A 26,763-nucleotide genomic window follows, 5' to 3' on the forward strand; every position below is an offset into this window, starting at 1 on the left:
CACATGGACAGAGACTGCAATCCCAAAAGGTTTTTGAGGGATCCACGATTCAACGAACTTATAATCTCACAGATCACATGAAATTATTGCACTTAGTGCAATCAGTAAATAGTGTAAAACATTAACAAAATAGGCAATTGTTGAGAACCGCTGTCTTTACGTGTACCTACCTACCTACTTGCTACTTCTAAATAATTTTCATTTTGGTGAAACTGTTATTTTCCTTCACAGTGTTTTCACAGAAATTTTCTCAATTTTCGCTACTTATGAACGAGTAAGTAGATCATGCCCCACGAATTCGTCTGTTCTTTCATCCATCTCCCGGATGCAAGTTATCTCTGTACCAAATTTCGTCAAAATCAGTTAAACGGATAAGGTGACAGACAGACAGACACACTGTCACATTTAAGACATTTGTTGTGACCATGTTGTGACATTAGTATGGGTCAAGACGAACAATCATCGCATAAGTGCGAAGCAACATGTTGCGGCCCGTTGCGTCGATTACAGCTAGCACGCTCTACTTCGCGAAACGATTAGCGATTCACGAAATTAAAACTATGCCAATATTATTTTTAATTCTTACCTTATCTACAGCCTTCACCCAATTTTTCAAAAAAAATTAGTACCATAGATTACACAAATACCTAACTACAATAGCAACTGCCATACCCCTTCCAAGTTAGCCCGCTTTCATCACCACTAGGTGAGTGTGCAGTCAAGGGCTAACTTGTATCTGAATAAAATAAAATAACAAAAAAACAATCCGAAAGATACTAATATACTCGTAAATTATTATTATATCCATTTTATAATATACTTATACCTACAATTATTACTACCCCGAAATTATCAATCTCTACCCCTTTTATAATTTAGAATCCTGAGCCACTAATTTTTCGTGTTCATCGCTCTAGTTAAAAAGTTAACCATAGTAAACAATTACTCGGACCCTACGATACAGGTCATCTCCAAGTATAGGGTCCATTGGTAAAAGTTTAAACAAGTATAATAAGTAAGTATAATATATAACTAGTCACCAATGCTAAAGTGTGTCGGTCTCTGTGTTTTCACGGCCCAAAGACATTTGGCATAGATAAATAATAATTAATACGATTATTCTACGGACAGGTCGTGAGGTTCCAGCGGGACTTCGTCTGTGGTGGCGTTTGCTGGCGCGCGTGTTGTGACTTTTTGGAGTGTTTTTTTGTTAGAAGTGGCCGGTTTTTGTGTTCTGCTGGTGTTTATTGGTGGTGGAACTGACTGGGAAGCGCTCTAAAGGGGCGCCGCATGTATGTCGGCGGGCGCCGGCACGGACGAAGCCCATACTTATACATATAGTTTCCCTAAACTTGTAAATAACTGCAAACGTGACATTGGCTAATCAGTGTAAAGCCAGACGAGAGAAAAAAAAGAGGTTCCAGCGAAAAGAACAAGAAAGTGGGTAGTTCGACACTTCATGACAGCTCGAACTTCATTTCTCGCAGCACTGCTCTGCAGTTCCCGTCGTGGTATGAACACGAATCATGTAACAGCCGGTTTCCATTTGTCGTCTGTCGGGCCCGGATTTTAATCGGATGTTCCAGTGGCAGAACATTTTATATGAAGCTATTCACACTTGTCTGAAACCGATTTTGTGGCAAAATGTTCTGTCACTGGAACATCCGATTAAAATCCGGACCCGACAGCCGACAAGTGGGAACGGGCTGTTACTGGGTCAAAATATCGATAACTCAAAATCATCGTATTACCGTGGTATGTGCTCGTTAGTCGTTATTTACATTATAAAATGTTAAGACTAAAATCATTAACTTTATTTCAGTGGTTTCAACAATATATATATAAAAATAGGAGCTTGCAGTTGAACATTGCAGTAATCATGTAAAGTTAACTGTGTACCGGTGACCTTTTCAAAAGATTTTCATCACATTCACGAAATAAATCAATCCTCGAGTTTGACCTCGGAACGGGAATGAATACGCCTTTTCACATTTATAAATTCAGTTCGCCTCTCTCACAGCTGAAAATCATTTCCATTTTAAATTCTAAACTGGGGCATTTCATTTTTTAGGTTCTGGATAGTCATTGAAAAGGGTTAGGTACTTACTTGCAAAATCAGAAACAAATGAGGTAACTTTTGTATAAAAGTAATCTAAAATCTTATTAGTTCATTAGTTTACTGAAATAATTTATTATATATAAAATATGAATTGATTAAGTACGTTATTCGTTATTACTACGTTCAACACTAATTAATATCAACGTAAATTGAAACGGCTTTGCGTTGGCGTTCGCTTCAATTGACTCAATCACCTTCCCATTTCCTGTCATATCATTAATTTTTACTGCAAAAAAAGTAAAAAAAAATACTTGGCAAATTAAGTATTCGTTACAAGTGCCATAGTTTGAGTGGTTTTAATCACGGCTTTGTGTATAGAATTTCATAGTGAATTCATAGAGAATTTCATTTGATATACACTATAACTCCTATACGGGATCGTGACATTGTACTGGTAATCCTGTATAATATTGTACAAAAAACATTACAATAATATGCAATAATAACATATCAATTCCATCATCTATTGTAATCCTGAGTAAATAGAAAGGTCGCTTTGCCCTTTCCAAATGCTATCTAGATATGAATGCAATCGTCCAAATTGAGTTAACCTTTTCAGTGGGCCTTCTGGGTGCGCCCACTTTATGTGATACGGGATACGGGAGTGGTTTGTTTACCAACATTATTTACATCTGACAATTTAATGGCGTAATAAATGAAATCTTTATTCAAGGCGGAAAGGTTATTAATACTAGATGATAAGCATGAATGATGAGACTTCGTCCGCATCGATTAAGATTTTTCTTAACCCATGGGAATTCTTTAATTTTTCGGCATAAAAATGGCCCATGCTACTCTCTAGATTTTTAACTAAGTAGGTATATGAGATAAGGTCAGGTAGAAGAAGATAACTCCATGGTATAACATGCAAAAAAATCACATAAAAGCATCAGTTATTCTGGTTATTCTGTTGTGGAGCAAGGAAAACTATCAAACGAACACTTTCATAGCTTATAATATTAGTAGGTTAATTAATAACTAATCAATACCTTGGTAAAGCAGAAACTGATTGAGAATTTTAGAAGATTCTTTTTGTCGGTATGGATAAATTTTATAAGTCTAATTATTATTATTACAAACAAATTACACATGGTTCCGTTCCATCATCCCATAAAACGCATAAGTTTAAAGTCATTTTAAACAGGGCTTAATATTTGTGTTATATACCTACCATAATGTGTTTTATTTTATATCATATTTGTTTAAAAGAAAAATGAAAATCGGTCAAGCGAGAATCGAGACAATTACGAACGTATTTAACATTTTGATATTTTGCAAAAAAATGAGAAAAAATAAGTTCAGAATATTGAAAACAGAGGCATAACAAAGACATTAGGGTCTACACATTTATTCATACATTACATAATTATATTGATAGATAATAATTGACTTGAATACCTACTGAAATTATATAGAAGGGCACTTAGATTTTACATACTAAATACTTCAATTACCAAATTATGCAGGGAATTAACGAACAAAGTTTGTTTTTCCTCTGAAATCATAATTGAGAGTTCATTTCTGGCCAAGTGCGAGTCAGACTCGCGCACTGAGGGTTCCGTACTCGGGTATTTTTTCCGACATTTTGCACGATAAATCAAAAAGTATTGCGCATAAAAATAAATAAAAATCTGTTTCAGAATATACAGGTAAAGTTCTTTCATACATAATAATATGATAGTTGGTATAGTTATCTTACTTTGAAAATTGAAACACATTTTTTTTTCTGTGATGTAACCACAAATTCACGGTTTTCGGATTTATTCCTTTATCTGTGCTATAAGACCTACCTACTTGCCAAATATTCTAGGTCAACGGGAATTGCCCTATAGGTTTTCTTGACACGACAGACGGACAGACGGATAGAGAGACAGACAGCAAAGTGATCCTATAAGGGTTCTGTTTTCCCTTTTGAGGTATGGAGGCCTAAAAAACAGCACACTATACATCACATGGATAATATAACATAATTTTTTAACATTCAGCAAATCCCAGTTGCTATTCGTTTGCGAGTAGCACTTACGACCACTACAAAACAAGCCACCCATTCCTGAAGAACTCTCTGGACTTTCAGCATCGTTCAGTCGGCAACTACCCAGTTCGTCTAATCCAGAGCAAAATAAGGTTATCGCATACGATTAACACACATACATATAAAATAACATCCTTTCCACACTTCTGATTGAATAATTCTATTACCTAATAATACACATCGCGTGCTGACTCGGAACGAAATTGTTTACGATTTCAATGATATTTTATTGTACCTATAAATTAAAATAGGAATGATTGTTTCATTAAGAGGGCTCTCTCCGTCACTTGTTTCATATGATCGTAGTTCCAATTTCATTTGAATATTAAGCAACCAAAGTCCATGTTTTGCAGACATATTCTAGAAACTAATATCTATGTCTGTGGTTTTCCAGATTTCTGTTAAAATATTCGGTTTCAAAGTTACGCGGTCTTAAAAATTTACACACAAATCTTTGAGCCCCTGTTATTTTAAAACTACATATTTTTAGAAAAATCTAAAACACCACAGACACAGATATTACTTTCTAGAATATGTCTGCAAAATTTCATGGACTTTGGTTGCTTAATATTCAAATGAAATTGGAACTACGATTGTAACTAACTAACATATTTATAACTTACTAGCTGATGCCCGCGACTTCGTCCGCGTGGATGTAGGTTTTTTAAAATTCCCGTGGGAACTCTTTGATTTTCCGGGATAAAAAGTAGCCTATGTGCTGATCCAGGGTATAATCTATCTCCATTCTAAATTTCAGCCTAATCCGTCCAGTAGTTTTTACGTGAAGGAGTAACAAACATACACACACACACACACACACACACACACACACATACAAACTTTCTCCTTTATAATATTAGTGTGATTCTTTATCATCGACAGTAGAGAGCCAAAAAAATTTTTTACAAGAATTTTAATTTTTATATAAAACTTCTGTCACAACAGTGTGAGTAGAAGTCCTAGTTATTATGACTACTGCAATCATGGTGACCCTAGCTAAAGGGGCATCTCAGTCAACCTTTAAAAATAAAGACGTACTCCAAAATCTGAATCACCTCTTCCTTTTATGGCGTAAAGGGTCGTTTGGTAAAAATAATCACCGGTTTCCGAAATTAATATTTTATCTCGCATTATCAAAAGTCTTTTTTTGACGATTTAACTGTCGGTTATTTTTAATGTTTCCTTTTATGGGGTTTTAATTTATTAGGGTTTGAGTTCAAACCTCTTTAAACATAACAAGTTGGGATAAATACTTTGGCTCCCTTTCAATTTCAATCAATTTATTGCAACTCCATAAATACATTCCTTAAATATAACATTTGAAGTAAATGCTATGATTATACAAGGTAGTATTACTATGGATACCCAGTTTTGGGTGTCGCAATTTTGTCTGTGCAGCAGACCGTAGTAGGGAGACCCATATTTTATTTATTTTTATTGAAAAAGTGAAGTTTTGTAACGATTAAGTATTTGCATACAAAAATGTTGTGGCCTAAACAGTTTTATATGTAGCTTAGAATGATTTTTTTTTGAGTTTAAGGTATAGGTACATAGAATCTTTAATCTTTGAGAAATTCTGTCTTTTAGCTTATTTTATGAATACGTACACGGACCTACAGAATATTATGTCCAACCACGTCTCCAACTATGTCAAGTTATTCGCAAACAGTGCTTTATCTTGAAAAATGGCACATGGAATCTACTTCAGCCGAGACAGAATATTGTAGCGACCAGAGACCTATATCGTAAAGAGGAAAGCTTTTAACTTCACGATAATGCCTCTAAAATAGAACATGATCGTCATGTAATTGTTATGTATAACGATTATAATTATGTCAAGTTTGTATTATACATATCTATGATTATAGCTCAGTTTATATCCTATATTGTGAAAGCGATCAGTGAGACGAAAACAAGATGATAGATTCGTGGAGAGAGGTCTAAATCTAAAACGACACTAAGTCGATTTTAATGAAAATAAGGTAAATAAGCTCCTAACTGATTTTTTTTTACAATAGTGACAAACGAAACTAGTTTTCTAAAAAATAATATTGTTCTACAATATTTTTCCAAATAATCCCAGTGGACGGTTACCTAAAATTTATTCCTTCTTTGCTCGTCAGTATTGAGCCAAGGTTCGATGACTAGAGAGCCTAGGAAAACTTGCAACTTGCATAACAGGCGATTAGCAGTTAAAAATATTGGTGGTCTTTGATTTTAAAAAGCAAAATGGTGCTATTCACATTTTGGGCAAAAGTTGACGAAACCTGACGTATGATCCATACTAATATTATAAATGCGAAAGTGTGTCTGTCTGTCTATCTGTCTGCTACCTTTTCACGGCCCAACAGTGTAATCGATTCTAACGTTTGGTACAGGGTTAGCTTATATCCCGGGGACATAGGCTACTTTTTATCCCGGAAAATCAAAGAGTTCCCGCGGGATTCCTAAAGACCCATCCACTTAACCGATTTGTTTGTTTGGTACCGAAGTAGCTTGCGTCCCTGTAATCGAAATAGGCAACTTTTTATCACGGAAAATCAAACAATTCCCACAGGATCTATAAAAATCTAAATCCACGCGGACGAAGTCGCGGGCATCCTCTAGTTTTTATATACAAAGAACAACAAGCTTAATTCGCTATAACCGTTAAAACAGAATTCTCGATCATGGAGTTTACGTTGAGTGTGTTATAGGACTTTTAGAAGAATTGTGTGGTGTCATGGTGTGGTGGTGTTGTTTGCTTGGTTGCTTGTTTTACCTGAATATTTAGTGGTGGGAGGGCTGGCGGTACATATCGTATATTTTAGGTACCATACAGATTTGTCTGTTTTGGCGGATTATAGGCAAATGAAGCTTGTTCCTTGTATATCATGGACTTCACGATGTAACGTTTTTCGACCCAATATTTTTTGATGGTCGCTCAGGCGGTTTATTTTATTTTATTCAATAGGATTGAGGATACAGGATACACTTAAAAACAAGGCGGTTGAAGGAGAGAAGGCTTTTAAGCTACGGAAATCTGAAACATTTTGTCTTTTGGGAACCCTACAAAAATATTCTGGAATATTTTCCTATTAGGGTAAATAAACTCGCTCAGCAGCGGCGAATGTCGCTCGGTAATCTTTCAATTTATTTTCCCCGTTTCTCGTCAGTTTTGCTCCAAGCTTGACTGGATTGACCCAAACGATCGAGATATCGTAGTTTGTACATTTACGTGACCTATATTTCAGAAACGAATTCTCGCTGTCGGGTTTTGGGTACATTAATCTATTTTTGTCAGTACACCTTTGCTCGCTGCGATGTTAATAATGTACCTATAATGTAAAATGTATGTATGAACGGGGTTACGTGAATTTAATTATGTAAACTATACCTGAGTATATTGTGTTCACATTTTTGCTAATGAAGGAAAGGTTTTATTTCGTTTCGTAATGACTGTTCTGTTTAACACCTGTTGCAAGATATTAGAAGAGTTATACCTTATGTAGATTGTAGGTACTTTATTAAATTACATTAATTTTAAAATCCTGATTATGAAATCAAAATGTGTCCCATATCTCGTTTTTCAAACCCGTATTCGTGTTTTAATCATCTTTATTATGCAACCGTTTCTTAAACTACCTACTATAATAGTTTTAGGTACTTGGCTAAGAATTTTCGGGATAAAGTACCTAGTCCCGAAAAACTAAAATTCAGTGTTGCAAGCTCTTTTTTTTACCAATTTTTGTCAAAGTCGGTTGACGGATGAGCTTTGAACAGGTAGGTAGGTATGGTACTGGTGGGTATCTAGCACTTTCACGTTCATGATACCTACGATACCTAATAGTAAATAATATAGAAGCCAGCCAAGAATACGGCGAAGAGAATGAGAAGAACATGGCAGAGTCTTTCTTATTCTTAGTTTGGTGTCTTCGAACGCATTTTAATAGGTATTGCAACCTAATTCTATAAATTTATTATTATCATTTATCAAATCAAGCATCACTATTGGTACCTACACAGATCTCTATTGCATTTATAGATGTTTCATGTTGCTGAGTGAAGGACTCACACACACACTTGCGTGAAAATCAATACCACACAACAATAGTGAAACAGCTGATCTACGATTCTATATTATGTGTTGTTAGAAATAGGTAAATAAGAAACACTCACCACTTCTGCTGATTATCATCTGAGTTATTATAGTTAGAGATAGCAGCATATCTGCAATACAAAATACAAACAAGCTTGTACTTACATTCACTGATTTTTTCTTTACAAAAAAAAACAAGCGTTAGAGCGCTAGAAACAATATTACATATTAGTTAAGGTAGTATTATACAGGGATATAGGTAGACAAATAAATACTTCGTGCTTAGTTGCGTCGAACGGTTTACGAACAAAGGAATAAGGATAGTTTTGTTTTGCAATCAAAACTCACCTTTGCGCGGTGCATTCCAACACTTTCTTCTTCTCCCATCCTTCTTGTGTTTTGACCCACTCTTCGCCTGGAGAACGCCAGTCTTTTGATATGAAAGGCATTATATTTTTGTAACACAACACAAAGTTGCGCGGTCGGAAATCTGATTACGAACGACCAATCACTTCGAACGCGCGACTGAAATTGGTTTTTGCAAGTTTTTAGTTTTGTGGAGTGTGGAGGGCTGCGAAATGCCTGTGCGAGAAAGAGAGATTTTGTTTAGAAAAGGATAGCTTGCGCATGCTTGCTTTGTCCTATTTGTTATTGGTCTGTGTTTCCATCACTGTGCTTTGAAGTTTGAAGTTCCAGCTCGTACGTCACAAACAGCTGTTTTGGTTGTTTGATTGGTTGTAATTTTGCATTGTGTCAGTATCAGCAGGAAGTCATATTCATAATAATAATTATTAATGAAATTTGTTGTTAATTCCACTGAAAATTAAAATGTGTAATATTAGTCGAGAATTGCTATCAAAATAATGAAAGGCATAAAATCGAGATAAATCTGAAGAGTTGATAGTGCATAATGGCGGCAAATTTAAAAAACTTAGGCTGGTCGTGCAGGGTCTTGTATTGTATCCCTGTGTATACCCTGATAACTAGGAATAAATGTGTTTGATACATAATATATTAATTGTAATTATGTATAATGATTACATGTATCATAATTTTATGCAATAAATAAGCCAGCTGAGGCAAAGGTGAAGTTGTAAAAATAATAAACATGGAGTTTCCTTTTTTTTAATTTATTTTACGGCCCTGGATATCGCTTTTTTAAGGTCTTATAAAGTTTCCGTAGTGCTGCATGTGCAGCACGGTGCAGCACGGTTAGTCTAAAAAGAGTACCTATGTAATCACTGTAGTCTATGCTTTAATCCATAATCTAAGGCTCAAAAGGGCTAGAACCCAGAGCTTTAAAGCCAAAGAAGAAAGAATCAGAGAAGTGAGTTTTAACATTCGTTCAATCCATTAATCATTCATTCTTTGGTTGCGCAAGTGCTGCGCAACGATTGCGCTACCTACCAGTATTGTTTATGGCTAGAAACATCGTACGCTGTAGTCTATGATATGATTGTTGTTTTTGGTTGTTTTGAAGAATTTTCTTGCAGCCTTGAAATTAGAGGTTAGAAAATAAAAAAATATTCGCTTTCTCGTGATGGGAAACACTAATTTGAAGCCAAAAATTAGCACTGGAGCACAAGATCCCGTGCTCAAGCAGGCAGAACTCGATTACATGAAAATTATTGAGCAGAAAAACCGCGAACGCGTACAGAAATTACAACAGATTTCCCGAAGAAACAGAATCACTGGTTTCGCGATCGGCGCTGGTGTATTCAGTATTTACTTGTATTCTATATTCGCCGTGAAGCAGGAGACGTTCCTTGACGATTTCAACGAGCCCGTGAAAGTGCAACAATAATGGCCACGGCTAGAGCTTTACAAGTTAGATTGCCTCCCTTACCAAGTATTAAAGATATAATCAGATTGTACAAACTACGCGCTCTTAGGGAACTATCGCAGAACTTTTTAATGGAACCACGATTAATCGATAAAATAGTACGCGCCGCTGGGAATATAGAAAATAATGTAGTTTGTGAAGTGGGACCGGGTCCAGGGGGCATTACAAGGTCGATAATTCAACAGGCGCCACGGAAACTTATTCTGATAGAGAAAGATCCTCGCTTCATACCCACATTAGAGCTTTTGGCAGACGCATGCAGGGGAAAGGTAGATGTAGATATCATAACTGGCGATATTCTCAAAACTGATGTTTCACACTTCTTCCCTAAAGATGTTAAACGAGAATGGACTGATCCCCCACCTCCCATCAATTTAATTGGCAACCTACCATTTAGTGTGTCCACAATATTGATGATAAGATGGCTCGAGATGATTTCTAAAAAAGAAGGTGCGTGGGCCTTTGGTCGCACAAGAATGACATTAACTTTTCAAAAAGAAGTAGCAGAAAGGATGTCAGCCGGGATAATGGATAAACAGAGATGTAGACTATCCGTCATGTGTCAGAATTGGTGCAACGTTAAGTATAAGTTCAATATCCCAGGCCATGCCTTTCTTCCTAAACCAGAAGTTGATGTGGGTGTAGTAACACTAACCCCTTTAAAACAACCCATAATAAGTCTACCTTTTAAAATGGTTGAAAAGGTTGCCCGACAGATATTTTCTATGCGACAGAAGTATTCCATCCGAGGTTGCCAGACTTTATTCCCTGAAGAAGTTAGAGAAGAAATGGCACTCAGAATGTATAAGATGGCAGAAATAGACCCCGTCACAAGACCCTTCCAAATTGCAAATGGAGAATTCAATCGCTTATGTGAAGCTTACAATGAAATAATCAAGAAGTATCCTGAACTTGAGAACTATGATTATAGGGCTCCTAAGAAAAAAGTTGATGTTAATTTAGAAGAGGCAAAAGTTTAATTTTATTGTATGAATAGATGTTTAGTAGATATTTAATTAAAACTATTTGTTTATTGTAATTATCTTTTTATTTATTATCTTGTCATCAACATCAACATGAAACGATAATTAAAACTAAGGAAAACATCTAAAATTAAACAACTGAAGTTCTTATCACCTAGTATTTGGTACAAGATGCATATTAAACTAGTATTCACTTCTTTTCTATTCTATATTTTCAGATTGTGCTGCTAATTTCTGTTTTTCCAAGTACAGAGCCATCTGTTTCTTCTTCTTCATTACACGCATGTGCTTATGAGATTTAAGGTGAATTGAGAATTCTTTATCTCCAATAATAAGCCTTTCACAAACCTCACAATAGTTGCATGAATGGCCATCAATACCTCTCTTGTCTTCAGAAATACATTGTTTTAAAGGCTCGTATTGGCATGAAGATTCATTAAGGAAACTGTCTATGATGGTAATAGCTTTATTTTTGACTTCATCATCCCATTTGGAAAGATCGGTTGTGTCCAGTTCATAAATTGCTGGAACCTAAAACAAAAGGTCAAGTTAGTGACACCTATCAAAGATTTTAAGTACTACTTCTTTAATCTACTTGAAGATAGATGGCGCTTTTAATTATGGTTTGAATTTAAATGTCATAGATTGTTTTTCTACTTGGCACTAGGTGGCGCTGTTATCACCACTTTTATTAGCTAAAGAGCAAAATAAGAAGAATAACATTTCTCTTATAAAATTGATTATGCCTGTATTCTAATATAATGCCCGCGACTTCGTCCGCTAGAATTGAGTTTTATAAAAATTCCGTGGGAATTCTTTGATTATTATCTGGGAAAAGTGGTCTATGTATTTCTTCAGGATGCAAACTATCTATAAAGGTTTTTTGCATATTAACAAAACAAAACAATAAAGAGAAATAAAATTCAGTTAGTAACATTTTATAGCTCCATTCTTTAAAAATTTTTTTACCTAGCTTGCAATAACACAAGTAAATTTTTACTACTAAAAGAAAATTACCAGACCTCTTAATTTTCATGACTATGCAAATTTAACAAAAGAAACGGCAATAATAGAATTATTATACAATTTTATTACCCACCTCTCTAGAAGGGTGTTCCAAAAATCTTCCCCTAACCATCTTGTTTTGGCGTCTTGCGTACCTCCTGGTCCCTAATTTCATGTTCGCTATACTTTCTTGCAGGAGCTTTTTTCCTTCGTCGGTGTTTTTCTTATCTGGGGGAAGCATTAGGTATTCGTGAAACTCCTTTAGCCCTAGTGTTTGGAATACTCCTTTTGTGTAGTCGGGTGGTCTGAAATTGGAGAAACAAAACATATATGTACATAACTTTAATATATTTTGAATGAACAACTACATCTTATATACCTGTGTAACAGGCAACAGCTAAGCCGTATTTCGCACGAGCGTTAAAAAACCGTTGCGTTAAATCCCGGCGTTGCGCTGAAAATACAAATTGCGCGTTAAAAAAGCGTTGACGTGTGAACTATACGTGATACTTGGGAATGCATTTGTTCTATTTGAACGCTTTTTTAACGGACGTTAAAAAAGCTCTCGTGCGAATGAGGCCTCATAAGAGCAGAGGCCGCGAATAGTACCTAATACCTATATACTTGTTAATTCGAATAATTGGTTAGTGATTATTCGGCATTTCCTGATACGAATAGTCGAATTATTCGTCTACATTATTCGTCATCAAGAAAAATACTATCATCATAATAATTATCAACCCATCACCGGCCACTACTGAGCACGGGTCACCTTTCAGAATGAAAAGAGCTGAAAATATGCCTAGTCCACCACGCTGGGCAAGTGCGGATTGGCATACTTCACCTTTAGGTACGAGAACATTATAGCACAGTTTTACGATATACTATCGTAAATCTGTTATTATAGAAAACTCACAAGCTTCCTTACGATGTTTATGTTCACCGTTAAAGCACAAGCACAAGCTTAACGCTTAGTTAGGAGGAGAAAGGGGAATAATAGTCATCATGATAAACTTGGATAATATTCCTATAGTTAAAAAATAAGTACCTACAAGGTGGGTGGTCCAACCGACTCAGACAAAAGCTATATAACATAATAAATGCATCTGATAAAGAATTCATTTTGATACAACTTTTATGTGAAATATCCGGTGAAATTGGGATTCAAGTAATTTCGCTTCAATTACAGTCCAAATAAGTACCTACATACTTAATTGCAAAAATAACCAAATGTACAATTAAACGATTTTAAACTTTACCTGTAATTTTTTTAGGTTCATTTTAGATTATAGTTAAACGTGGCATCCCTCTTTGTTTTCTTGAAGGTAATTAAAAAGTTGTAATTTTGTGTTAAGGTCCAAAGCAAACCACCGATTTTTTTTCTGTAACCGATTTCTGTGAATTCTAATTTCGAAATGACTGTTATGTTTTGGTTTTTGTCTGAAATTCCTTAGATAACGCGTCTGTTATATAGACCACTTCCCGAATTCATTTATTAGGGTCCCGTACCTCAAAAGGAAAAACGGAACCCTTATGGGATCACTTTGTTGTCTGTCTGTCTGTTTATCCGTCCGTTCGTCGTGTCTGTCAAGAACAGAAGAACAACTTCCCGTTGACCTTGAATCATGTTTGGCAGGTAGGTAGGTTTTATAGCACAAGTAAAGGAATAAATCCGAAAACCGTGAAATTATGGTTACGTCATTAAAAAAGAAATTAAAATGTGTTTCAATTTTCAAAGTAAGATAACTATAGCAAGTGGGGTATCATATGAAAGGGCTTTATCCGTACATTCTAAAACCGATTTTAATTTTTTTTTATGCATAATAGTTTTTGATATTGCATAATGTCGGAAAAATACTGAGTACCCTCGGCGCGCGAGTCTGACTCGCACTTGGCCGGTTTTTTAAATTAAGTATAGTAGGCTTGACTGCAATCTCACCAAATGCTAATGACGCAGGCTCAGGTGGAGGGCGCCTACCTTTCTGGTGCCTATTTACCCTTCTTAGACGGTACCAACATCATAGCTAGCGGGGAAAACGAAAACTGGGGAAGGGCCATTCATATTCGAACAGTGCGTATTAGAAACGAGGAATCCCGACAGTATAACAGCAGAACTTTAGAAAAAGCTTGTGGTAGAGATAACACGAATGTCTCTGTCTATAGCAGTGTACTAAATATTAAAAATAAGCGTCCTACAAAAAAAAAATTCTGAAGATATTCTATAGGCGGGACCTTTTCAGGGTTCACTCCACTCCTCCACTGTCCGTCCATCTCCGTTTCAACGGGCTGTATCTGTATGGATTTTTCTTAATTCCAGCTCCTTACCGACTTTCAAAAATTCCATTCGAGCTAAGTCGGGGCGCGTCAAATAGTCTATACTAATATTATAAAGAAGTAAAATTTGTAAGTTTGTTTGTAGGGAGTAATCTCTGTAGCTACAGAACCGATTTTGAAAATTCTTTCACCAGTAGAAAGCTACATTATACCAGAGTGATATAGGGTACATTTTATTTTTGAGATACCTTCGAAAATTGTAATAAGCTCCCTGTGCGAAGCCGGGACGGGTCCCTAGACCCTAGAGGCTAGAGGGATATAAAAGGGTCGACGAGTCCGCCCTACGTTCTCCGATTTTTTTGACTAATGTCAGTCGTTCGTCTGAGTTAGGCTTTAGAGCTAAGACTTGCCTCGCGCGCTCGACCGTTTTAGTGTGCGATATATTTTTATGCTCATTATTTGCTTTTGTTAACATTTTATTGAGATTATTAGTCTGGACTAGCTTTATTCTAATTTCACACTTCATGTCGAAGCTTTATGCTCATTTTTACATTTTACGTTCATAATTAGTACCACTTTTACGATCACAAAGCAGGCAAAAACTAACTTATTGTAATTTGTTTATTTAATCATTTTTAAGAGAGCGCGGCGGTCTCTCCGTCCCTTGCTCCATACAAACGTAATTTCGCTATAAATACTAATCAGTCGAACTCAATCAAAAGTAGACAAGTTCCATTGGGGTAATTGGCTAACTCATTTGACATTGGCTGGTTATACATTGCTGCTTCACTGAGTGTTTTTTTTTTTAAATTTGTCGAAACCTTCAAAAGATTATTCAACAGATAGAAGCAGATAGAATGAAACGTAGGCACTAGGTCTAGGATAACAGTTTATGGAAGTTTAATGCATCGTTCAGCTTTAGTTCAGCTTACACGTGTTTACCACGTCACTCGTGGATTGTGGAATACATTAAGTGTTATTCCACGAGTAACATAAAGCACTGCATCCACTGAGCCCCATTTGTACAAGTACGCTGGTCTCGCTATTGCCGATCTGTTTTTGAATCAACTTGATTTTCGCCATTTTAGAGCCTCAATAATAATAATCGGTTAAGGAGCGGACTGAATTCCGAAAGGTTAGTGGTTCATACGCTGTCCGTTGCACTATTGTCGCATTATTCTAGCACAAGCTTTACGCTTAGAGGGGAAATGAGAATATTAGTAATTTTTAATTCTTTTAAAAAAAAATTGGCGCCGACAGCAGCAGTGAGCATTCTTCTTCTTCTTTTCTTGTATGGTGGCTTTTGTAGTGTCGAGTACCTCGAAGGAGGCACATAGGAGATGTGAGCGTACTTGGAACTAAATAATAATGAGACTTCTGTCAACATAGTGACATGAAGATTATTTGACACCCAGTGTCAATTTTAATTCTCGGTATGTATCTATCTATGCTTGGTGGAGCGCTTTGAATCGGCACAATCCCTCAAGCTACCTGACATTGACGAAGTGCATTGTGCTGGGTTGGCACTACAAAAAGCCACCAATCAAGTGAAGGAGAAGAGAAAAAAATAACTGTCATTCTGTATGGCACACCTTTTCCAGCGTACTCGTATGTCAATTTCAGTGATTAAATGCATTCCACGAGTAACATAAAGCACTACATCTCATAAATTTTAAGTGCTTCGATTTCGAATCGCAGTGATTTTGATGTTAAAAAACTAACAATTAGGGTGCAGTTTGATAAAGTTTTATTAGGGCTGTGGCTAAGTTTCTTTCTCTTCCACACATTTTAACATTTTCAACAAATGTGGCTCGGCCAAGACCAAAAAATTTAATTACGCTCAATTTTTAGACTTATTTTTATCGTAATATACCTAGTTTTAATAGAGAAGAATTGGGATGAAAAATACTGAATGTTTTTCCCATTTTCCCTACGAAATACTACTGATGTTACACGAAAAATTTATCAAAAATAAACGTAATTTTATTATTTAGGACTTAGACGAGCCACATTTGTTAAAAGTATATTGATTCTTTCACAATCATTAAAAATGTTAGAATGTGGGAGAAAAGGAAACTTATTCACAAGCTGTAAGTAAGTATAATGTTTATTAGGTACTTGGAAACCTTTATTTATCAGTACGTTAGTTAGGCTTCAGTTTCCAACTGCAACGAAGAAAGACTATTGAGGCTATCGGGGTCGCCGGTGAGGAATGAGGGAATGGAACGTAAACACTAGGATCTTAGCGGTTTAATGAACAAATCGCCCTCGGAGGAGGGAAGGCGTACATGTACTCATAGCGAAATACTGGAAGAGGCGAATAATTACTTTTTTCCTCCTCTCTCGTCTGGCTTTACAAAGATTAGCCAATGTCAAGTTTGTAGTCATTTGTAACAAGTTAGTTAAACTATACAAGTATGGACCCCGTCTGTGCCGGCGCTTGCCGACATACACACGGCACCCCCTTAGAGCGCTTTTTAGTCAGTTTTAACAAAAGAAACATTCCAAAAAGGCAAAGCTTGCCCGCCAGCTAACACCAACACAGACGAAGTCAACAATTACTAATACATTACTTTTAACACTGTCTTCTTTTTTTAAACCCCGATCCAAAAAGAGGGGTATTATAAGTTTGACGTGTGTATCTGAGTATCTGTCTGTGGCATCGTAGCTCCTAAACTAATGAACCGGTTTTAATTTAGTTTTTTTTTTGTTTGAAAGGTGGCTTGATCGAGAGTGTTCTTAGCTATAATCCAAGAAAATTGGTTCAGCCGTTTGAAAGTTATCAGCTCTTTTCTAATATGGATTTTTCATGCCACATCTAGCATGTTTGCCATAATAACTACATCGTTGTCAACGCCTGCGGTCGCCGCCGGGTATCGCAGTATGACTTTATACTACGGGTTTACGCTACAGATATCTATAGGGTACGCACTCCGTTAGCCTACTGCAGATACCTGCTGTTGTTGATTAGCATCGTCTTGATACTTGGAAATAACAAGTATTTTATTTTTATTTAAACAACTTTTTTGCTTAAAACTATGACAAAGAATAAAATACAGGTTAGATTTAAAAACAAAGGGCGACCCTATCCATCTCCAGGATAAAAAGTAGCCTATGCTGCTCTCCATATCTTAAACTACTTATATCCATGTAAAAAATTCGTCCATCCGTTGCACCGCTGCGGCGTGATTGGAGGACAAAACAAATACACTTTTGCGTAATTATAATATGGGTAGACAATTTATAATAGCTGGAACGAGCTTTGAGTCAGTTCCTCGTTCTAAATATTGTATAGAAGCATGCGTTTTGCGGAAGTACAAAACGTCGGAACCAAACGTGCGTTGAGTGTTTTGGTAGATTTGGGGGGTGTTGCGTGGTGGTACTTGGGGGCTTGCTTGGCGGCTAGCTTTTCCTAGATGCTTAGCAGTGGGAGGGCGGGCGGTGCATGTCGCATGCTGTATGTTGTAGCACACAGATTTGCCTTTTTCAGCGGATTACAGCAAATTAATCTTTTGATTCCTTGTATAAATTATGCTTTTTATCATTATCATCATCCAGCCTGTGGACGTCCACTGTTGGACATAGGCCTTCCCTATAGAGTGCCACCACACCCGGTCCTCAGCCTTCCACCTAGCCACTACCCGCTAGCCGCTTTAAATCGTGCGTCCATCGTGCTGGAGGGTGTCCCACACTACGCTTGCTTATACGCGGTCTCCACTCAAGGACTTTCCGGCTCCAATGGCCATTGCCTCTACGATAGGCAAGGCCTGCCCACTTCCACTTGTGTTTGCTAATAGTTTGAGCTATGTCAGTGAGCTTGGTTCTCCTGCGGATCTCCTCATTTCATTTTTCCACGTTCCACGTGAGGGATTTCTCAGGGAAAGTCTAACATAGCCCTCTACATAGCTCGATGAGTGACTTTGAATTTGTGGACAAGGCCGTTTGTCAGTGTCCAAGTTTCAGCACCATAGGTGAAAACGGGAAAGAAACACTGGTTAAAGACTTTTGTTTTCTGGCACCGAGGAATTGACGATGCTTTTTATATTAGATGTTATTTAATTAATATCTTACACCGATGCGTTACGTGGGCTATAGGCCCTCCAATAGAGTCCCTCTCGAAGGCCGCGCTTAGAGCGGTAAGCGCCACTCCATATCCTTTCACGAAGATCAAAGAATGCCGGCACTTTGAACGCGTCACGCCTCAAAATTCAGTTTTAAATCATCTCGACGAGATAAGTGCTATAGAAAAATTCTTTTTTTAACTTGGCAAATAATATAACCTGCTCTTTTTAGGGTTCCGTAGTAACAAAGAACCCTTGGCCTTTCGCCTAGTCTGTCCGTCTGTCTGTGTCTGTATTTTATGTGTGTGTATTTTAAAAATAATATTCTTTTTATTTTGTTTAATAATGGTTCTTAGTAGTCCCACACTAAAAATAATATTATAAGAACTTTAAAGTTAAAATTTAGCACAGTTAAAAGAAAAATCTTACCATAGCACAAAGACATAGGTAGGTGTAAGTGTAGCTGTAGGTAGTTGAACACGAAAACTAAAAGTTGAAAAACAAATTGGTTTACTCCCTCGAGTGATACCTACCTTGTTAAAATTAGGTAGGTACCCATTTTAAAATCATTTTGAGATTTCAAAAAACTACCATCTACCAAATAATGACCGTCAAAAGTTATTAGCACCTAGTGCGACTACGGAACCCTGCCTTGTTCATGTTCTGACTCGCACTTGACCAGTTTCTTATTTTAGCTGCCCTACTTTTTTACATTGATAATGTCAGAGGTTAGTGACCTGGGGGGGTAACACGGAAGGTATGAATTGTGAAAATTGTCATTGCGATAATTGCAAATTTTGGGTGTATCTATTCTTACTTTAGATTAGGTAGAGATTACCAAAGAAAACTAAGAAATGAAAAAGTTATTAATAAACTGTGAAGTCAATTATTTAAAAAACATTTTTTTAATTTAAGTGAATTCTGAGCTAAATTATTATTAAAAAGTATATGGAATAGCTAGAATAGAGACCAGAGCTGCAAAGTCAATAATTTTATCATTATTAAAAATTGCGTCTGCTTGAAAGTCCTGAAATCTAAAAGCCAAAAACGCGATGCCTTTCTATCGTTAGAAAACTGTTTGCTGTCAAAGATCGTTTTGATTTATACGACCTGGATTTAGTTAAAAGTCAATGCGAGCCTCGATAGCTCAACGGAGCGGACTGAATTTCGAAAGGTCGGCGGTTCAAACCCCACCCGTTGCACTATTGTCGTACCCACTCCTGGCACAAGCTTTACGTTTAATTGGAGAGGAAAGGGGAGTATTAGTCATGATTAGCATGGCTAATATTCTTAAAAAAAATGACGTATTGCGGATACTTTTGACTTTTCACTGCCGTGGTTGGGATTCGATGAGGAAAACACGATTACTCACTTGCCCTCCTTAATCCTCTGTTTGTTGTGTCTGTCGTGGAAATGGAGCAGTTCCTCAATGAGGCCGTCTTCCAGCATGGCGTCTACTCTGGCGTTCAGGCGCTCGTCGTGGACGCTCTGAAATAAAAAAAAAACTACCTAAATCTCGGGCATAATCTAGTAATATCATATGATATTAATATAAATATAAATTCTTAATTATTATAACTAATGCGAAAGTGTGTTTATTTGTTGCCTCCTTAATAAGGGAGCAAAAGAATCGAAGTTAGTAATTTTTTGCACAGTCTAAGTAATTTTAATCCCAGCCCGGCTAGCATGGGCAGTAGATAAAAATTATATCCCCGATTATATCCACTGATTTCTATGACATCAGTGGATATAATCGGGGGATATAATTTTTATCTACTGCCCATGCTAGCCGGGCAGAAAAGCAACCTCTTCTATTTAAAAAAAAAAAACAAAAAATTATCTAAGCGAACGAAATCATTGGCATCATTTGGTTGTACTGATAATAAAAATGTAACTAATGGTATGTAAATGTATCTACCTACAATAATTTCCTTTTAGCATATATTCAAAGGGATTTGATGACAATGTCTGTTGCACCGCTCAGAAATCAACAAGATATCATATCAGCTAATCATATTCTAGTAGCACATTAAGCAGCAAAACTTCACGTTCGCAGAGTCGTGCTGTAACGCAGAGCTTTCAATACTTATTACTCGGTATTCGGCACGAGGATATCGAATGAGGTGACCAAGCTTCGCCGGTTATCGGTACTGTAGCCATGGTTTTTAGGGTTCCGTACCTCAAAAGGAAAAACGGAACCCTTATAGGATCACTTTGTTTTTGGTTACATCACAGAAAAAATATTAGAATGTGTATAAATTTTCAAAGTAAGATAACTATTTTTTTTTTCTCTCGTCTGGCTTTACAAAGATTAGCCAATGTCAAGTTTGTAGTTATTTGTAACAAGTTAGTTAAACTATACAAGTATGGACCCCGTCTGTGCCGGCGCTCGCCGACATACGCACGGCACCCCCTTAGAGCGCTTTCCAGTCAGTTTTAACAAAAAAAACACTCCAAAAAGGCAGAGCACGCCCGCCAGCTAACACCACACAGACGAAGTCCCTAAGATAACTATACCAAGTGGGGTATTATATGAAAAGGCTTTACCTGTATATTTTAAAACAGGTTTTTATTTATTTTTATGCATGATAGTTTTTGATTTATCGTGCAAAATATTGGAAAATTACCCGAGTACGGAACCTTCAGTGCGCGAGTCTGACTCGCTGGAGCGCGCTTGCTTGGGTGGATTATAAGGGCTTTTTAGGCTCCAGCCTAGAGCCCCATGGCTATACAAGGCCCCATGGTGCTATTTGATGAAATGGTCAATATTGTGAATTAAAATAAATTGCTATTTTTGATTGTATTTTCTCGCTATTATCTGATGCAGGTTTTCCGGAATCGACCTACAGTTACTCAATATCTACTATCTATTCATTATCATCTTAATCAACACATCAATGTAATCAACTCATTGTCCTCCCACTACGCCCATGACTTTGTCCGCATTGTTTTAAGTTTTTAAAATCCCGTGGGAACTGTTTGATTTTCCGAGATAAAAAGTAGCCTATGTAATATGTATATAAATGCGAAAAATCACGCTGATCCGTTGCTCCGTTGCGGCGTGATTGAAGGACAAACCAGCAAACAAACCCACTTTCGCAATTTCCTTTTATTTTCTTCTTTTTGCTTAAAAAAGAATAATAGCTAAGTTTATCATTATGACTAATATTCCCCGTTCCCCCCCAATTAAGCGTAAAGCTTGTGCTAGGAGTAGGTACGACGGTAGTGCAACGGGTGAGGTTTGAATCGGCGCGCGGGAGGATTTAGAACACGGGTGGTGATAATGGCTACCCTAGTACCGAAACAAAGGGATCAGCCTATATTATGGGGCGTGTACACTTCGCATTGTGCAGCTAAATGCAATAAGAAGTCGTGGTTTTGTGTGAACAGCCGTGACCCACTTGCGAACCCACTAACCATCGCCGGTGGCGGCTTGACCGGAGTGAGCGTACTCGTAATCATTTTTAGGGTTCCGTACGCGAAGGGTGCTAAGGGGGTCCTATTACTTCTTCTCCGCTACTGAATACAGCGAAAGCAAAAAGGAGGGGTATCTGCATGTCTTTGATCTGCATGTATGTACGTCCGTTCCTATGTCCAATCGTAACTAATCAACCAATTTTGTTAATAGATATACGTCGCTACGCTTTATTTTTAGTCCGGGCTGAAAAACATGAAGTGCGAACCAAAGTTACCATTTTTCGAAAAGTTTTTAAATTACTTTTTTTACCCGACTATGGCAAAGCTAAAAGGAAGGGTTATGATTTTAGCAGTCTATGTAACTTACCTTGTTTGTCTAGAATTTTTTAGACTGCATCATTACATTACAGTCAAGGGTTTCAGCAATAATATAGGCACAGATGAATAGATTTTATCGGTTGATCATATAAACAAAATACCTAACTGCCTAGTCTGAGTTTCCCCATTACGTCTAAATATAACCATAGATCTTAATCTGCACTGACGCCTGTTATTATTACGTAACGAATATAATCAGATGCCTTGTTTTATTCGATCGTGACTCGCTATAGACTATGAGGTAAAGATGAAAACATATTCTGCTAAGTAAGATCTAAATATAATTTTATTTAATATGTCCGTCTGTGTATTTTACAACTAACAATACGAAAAAGTTGAGTAAGTTCCTACCTTGCACCTTACTGGAAAAGTCTCTACATATTGTGATGTAAATAAGGGTAGGTACGTACCATCGACGCACAGGTATTAAATTACAAATGTCAAATAAGCCTAAAATCAAGTCTTTACATTTTCGGGTGGTTTCAATTTGCATTCACAGATTTAGAAAAAATAATCTTTTAAATATCTTTGAATACAAAACCCAAGTGCAATCCTTCGTTAGCATATCTCCTGAACATGAAAAGCGAGGGCTGAAAAAAGTTTCTAGGTGTTCACTAAACACCAGGCGACGCGCAAGGGCGCCGCTGGGGTTTAGTGGGTATTCCGGTCGCCTCTCGGCCGGTGAGTCCCACATACCCTCCCTCAGCTGGCTGGCTGGCTGGTTGGTCTACGGCTGGCTGGCTGGTTTCCGGGGAGGGATTCGTAAATGCATTCCCCAGTGATAAAAAAAAAAAGTTTTTGGAATAACATCGATCGATGCATTTTCAAATAACTATCGAAAATGGTCGATAGAATGACATGCATTTGACCATACAATCCTAATAGCCCTGTTTCATGTAGGAATCAGATAACGTAGATCGAACGTGCTCCAAAAGTTTAGTACAAACCGCTTGAGGACACGTAAGTTCGTAGTGGTGAACCGCTCTTATTCTAGTAGAATGCCAGTAGAACGACGACCTAGCATCGGAAAATGTAATGGAAGACCACCAACGATGAGAATGGACGACATAAACGAGTCGCAGGGCCGCATGGACGTAAGCGACGCAAAACCGTGAATTGTGAAAATTCTCTCAAGAACGGAGAAGACCTATGTCCAGCTGTGGGCATCCATCGGCGAAAATGACGAGTCCAACGTTTCATACCTTAATCATAAGCTTCCAAAATCAAAGTCAAAGTCGTTTATATCTTAAATTCAGTGAAATTATGTCAAATAAGGCAAATCCGAGAGTTTAAATAAGTTGATTCGAGGACTTACTACATGCCATTTAATTCTAGGTTTTAACGTGTACTATTCGTGACTTATACTATAGGAACTATGTTTATCTATACTATACTATACGTGTCAATTTAAATCAATGAACCAGATAAAAACAGATGTTCTCAGTATCTATTGTTTTATAAATAACTTAACACGTGTAACTTTATATTTTCCTCATCAAAACAGAGAAGAATCCACCCCTTAAAATCTAACCTGCTGAAACTTACCAGAAGTCGGATGATGGCCTAGTTGTGACAGCGCTTATATTAAACTAGCCGATGCCCACGATTTTTTTTCCGAAATCCCGTGGGAATTCTTTGATTTTCCAGGATAAAAATTAGCCTATGTGCTAATCCAGGATATTATCTATCTCCATTCCAAATTTCAGCCAAATCCGTCTAGTAGTCTTTGCGTGAAGCAGTAACAAACATACACACACACACACGTACACACACATACACACAAACTTTCGCCTTTATAATATTAGTGTGATTAGTGTGACGATCACACTGGTTAAATTGAGTTAAATGATCACGTTGACACCGCTCGGTAACTGGATGGGTTACCGACTTTTGAAGTGCGAATTTTGCCTTTTCGTTTCCACCATGCTGAGTTTGAGAGAATCCGGTGTTTAAGGTGTTTGACAACTAATCAGTGAAATCAGTATATTTTTATCAAACGTCAAAACACTTCTATGAAATACTGGCGTGTGACGTCACAATGATTTGACGTGCTTTTTTAGTTTAATCGATAATTTAAAATGCTTAATACACTTAAAACTAACAAGTGGCGTGGATTTTGCGTATTTTGGAAGACTCTCTATTTAATAATCACTGAGAAATAATTTATTGTTGACATTGGCAAATACCGTATTGAGTGTGATTAATTGATATTCAAAATAGAGCCAAAGTACGTATGTTTGGAGCGCACTACAAATAAAAACCTCTTAATAAAATCATCAATTGTTTTTTCGGTCAACTTAGATTAATGGTCAACTGATAATGATCGCTACAGGTCTCAGAATGCTAATCCTATAAAATAATAGGTATGTACTAGCAGGTAAAGAGTTGAACGATCTAATAATTGCCTCCATTCGGCGATCGCGCTTGTATGCTGTACGTAAACTCTAGTTTTTGTTAACTCGCCCGAGGCTGTATTCATTAGTCATGGTTAAAGTCAATAGCCTAGACTATACTAATAAGTAAAAGTAAAACAAAAGAAAATTGGATACAACTTATTTTGCTACAATTTCCTCGTTTCTAATTTAAACTGCTAGGATGGAACGCCCTTCAGATATCAGTCTTTGCCTCCAATTTTAATACGGGCACCTTCAAGAGTAAAAAGGCATCTTCTAGGCAAGCGCAATCCATCTACGCTGCAATCATTACTTGCCAGTAAGTCTGATCTGATAGCCAAGCGTCTATAAATGTAGAAAAAAAACCACTAAAACCGATAAATCTGTTTCTTTCAAAGTGCAATATGCGCTATGAACCAAAACTCATACAATTGAGTGAGCTTTGCCTAACCAGATTTATATAATATTTTTTTTCCCAATTTCTTTAAACTGCTGAATGTCCTTTTCGGGAACGCGATTCATAAGGATTTACTCCTGTTTAGGGAAGCTACAAATCCAGCTAACAGTAGGTATTCACTCCCTTTACCTAGTTCAAATTAGGTCCAAACTACAAAGTTTTCCAATGAGCCAAGGAGCCATAATTTGTCTTATGTTAGGCGTAAAATAAGTGGTCGTTTTAGGAACGTACACTTTCTATAGGTTAATAGGCTAAAATCAACAGTAAAACTCAATTTCAATTTTTTTTTTAATTTGCTGACACAAGTCATCTTATAGGTAAATACCAAGGTAAATACATAATAATACTGGTTCAGCTATAGAGATAGCTCTCGAATAGGAGGCGATGTTTTAAGAGGGGTCTCTCCGTCACTCGCTCCATACAAACGTAGTCACAATTCAAATTCTAGAAACTAATATCTATGCCTGTGGTTTTCCAGATTTCTGTTAAAATATTCGGTTTCAAAGTTACGCGGTCTTAAAAATTCACATAGAAATCTTTGAGCTGTAATTTTGAAACTAAATATTTTTAGAAAAATCTAAAACACCACAGGCACAGATATTAGTTTCTAGAATATGTCTGCAAACATGGACTTTGGTTGCTTAATATTCAAATGAAATTGGAACTACGATTGTATGGAGTGAGTGACGGAGAGAGTCCTGTTAATTTCTACGCTATTACCGCATCTTGTCTTGTCTGTCGATGTATTCGTAGTAATTAGTTAGCTCAATATTGTTTAAAGCTGTTAAATTTAAATATAACTAAAACAAAATTTTGCATAATGTCTTCCTGGAAGTCAGCGATATGTACCACACGCGTTTTATTTTTAACGCAAACACAATAAAATATACTTTTATCTGTATTATTAATATGATATGTCACGCCTTATAAATCGCGTTGCTTCAAAATCTAAGTACCTATCATTGATATAAGAATCAAAGATTTCCTTAGAATAATACAGAATATACATATAGGTACTAAAAACTACGTATTTAGAAAGAACTCTCAAAAAACTACGCTTATTATAATACATGCTATGACTAGTTTTTGCCCGTGACTTTGTTCGCTTAGACAGCACAGACTTCAAATCCCTATTTTACCCCCTTGGTAGGTTGAGTTTTCAAAAATCGTGGAAAATAATAGATATATTATTTGGCGGATTAAAGCGATGCGATTAAGATTTTCAAATTATTTCAATTATTTTAGAATTCGGCAATGAGAATCTTAAGTTGTTTCATACCTGCCAAGACTTTATACCTACTTAGTTTCGCATTTTTCAACTCTGTATCTTGGTCGGTATATGCATATCAATGGTACACACTTTGAAAGCTTTGGCCGGCCATGACTTTGGTTATGTATTTTTTCGTACCTTTTCCGACTATGTACTCATTCATTTAAATGGGCAGCATTTTTGATTTTGCTTGGTGATATATAAAATTCTAAGCACATCTATGCTAATTATTATTTACATTTATAAGCATTCTACATCTGATAAAAGTTATGAATGAAAATGTTGGGTTTTAATAGCTTTTATTTTTATCTTTGGGTGATTTTCCGTAAATAAAACTTGTTTGTCTATTAGATCAGTTTTGTATGTAAAGGAAAGTGAACTTAGTGACCATCTTGGGCGTGCAAAGAATTTAAAGCCAGGGTAAACATTAGGTAGGTACGACCGTTTTTAAGA

General features: G+C 36.7%; 4 protein-coding genes across 5 annotated transcripts in view; 2 read left to right on the plus strand and 2 right to left on the minus strand.

Annotated features, from left to right (window-relative positions):
- Window positions 1-8,792, minus strand: part of LOC123868542 (F-box only protein 32) — a 24,544-nt gene extending 15,752 nt beyond the window's left edge. Inside the window, exons 1-2 of one of the 2 annotated variants that reach the window (XM_045911101.1) lie at window positions 8,578-8,789; window positions 8,310-8,360 (exon numbers count right to left, since the gene is read on the minus strand). In XM_045911101.1, coding sequence (XP_045767057.1) covers window positions 8,310-8,360; window positions 8,578-8,678 — 152 coding nt within the window. In that variant the 5' untranslated portion in view covers window positions 8,679-8,789. Of the gene's footprint in view, window positions 1-8,309; window positions 8,361-8,577 lie in introns of both variants that reach the window. The other variant, XM_045911102.1, reaches the window with a different exon arrangement.
- Window positions 8,793-9,678: 886 nt separating this feature from the next.
- LOC123868555 (cytochrome c oxidase assembly factor 3, mitochondrial) lies at window positions 9,679-10,072 on the plus strand. Its single transcript, XM_045911118.1, has one exon. It carries the CDS (start codon window positions 9,770-9,772, stop codon window positions 10,031-10,033), a length of 264 nt encoding a protein of 87 aa, XP_045767074.1. The 5' UTR covers window positions 9,679-9,769; the 3' UTR covers window positions 10,034-10,072.
- On the plus strand, window positions 10,033-11,111 carry LOC123868544 (dimethyladenosine transferase 1, mitochondrial). Its single transcript, XM_045911104.1, has one exon. It carries the CDS (start codon window positions 10,033-10,035, stop codon window positions 11,050-11,052), a length of 1,020 nt encoding a protein of 339 aa, XP_045767060.1. The 3' UTR covers window positions 11,053-11,111.
- LOC123868535 (tRNA dimethylallyltransferase) overlaps window positions 11,102-26,763 on the minus strand; it is a 313,525-nt gene continuing 297,863 nt past the window's right edge. Inside the window, exons 5-7 of the mRNA XM_045911093.1 lie at window positions 19,768-19,883; window positions 12,155-12,365; window positions 11,102-11,586 (exon numbers count right to left, since the gene is read on the minus strand). Of these exons, the coding sequence (XP_045767049.1) occupies window positions 11,257-11,586; window positions 12,155-12,365; window positions 19,768-19,883 (657 nt within the window). The 3' untranslated portion in view covers window positions 11,102-11,256. The remainder of the gene's footprint in view (window positions 11,587-12,154; window positions 12,366-19,767; window positions 19,884-26,763) is intronic.

The sequence above is a fragment of the Maniola jurtina genome, chromosome 9, assembly GCF_905333055.1.
Source record: "Maniola jurtina chromosome 9, ilManJurt1.1, whole genome shotgun sequence".
In the NCBI taxonomy this organism is placed as follows: Eukaryota; Metazoa; Arthropoda; class Insecta; order Lepidoptera; family Nymphalidae; genus Maniola; species Maniola jurtina.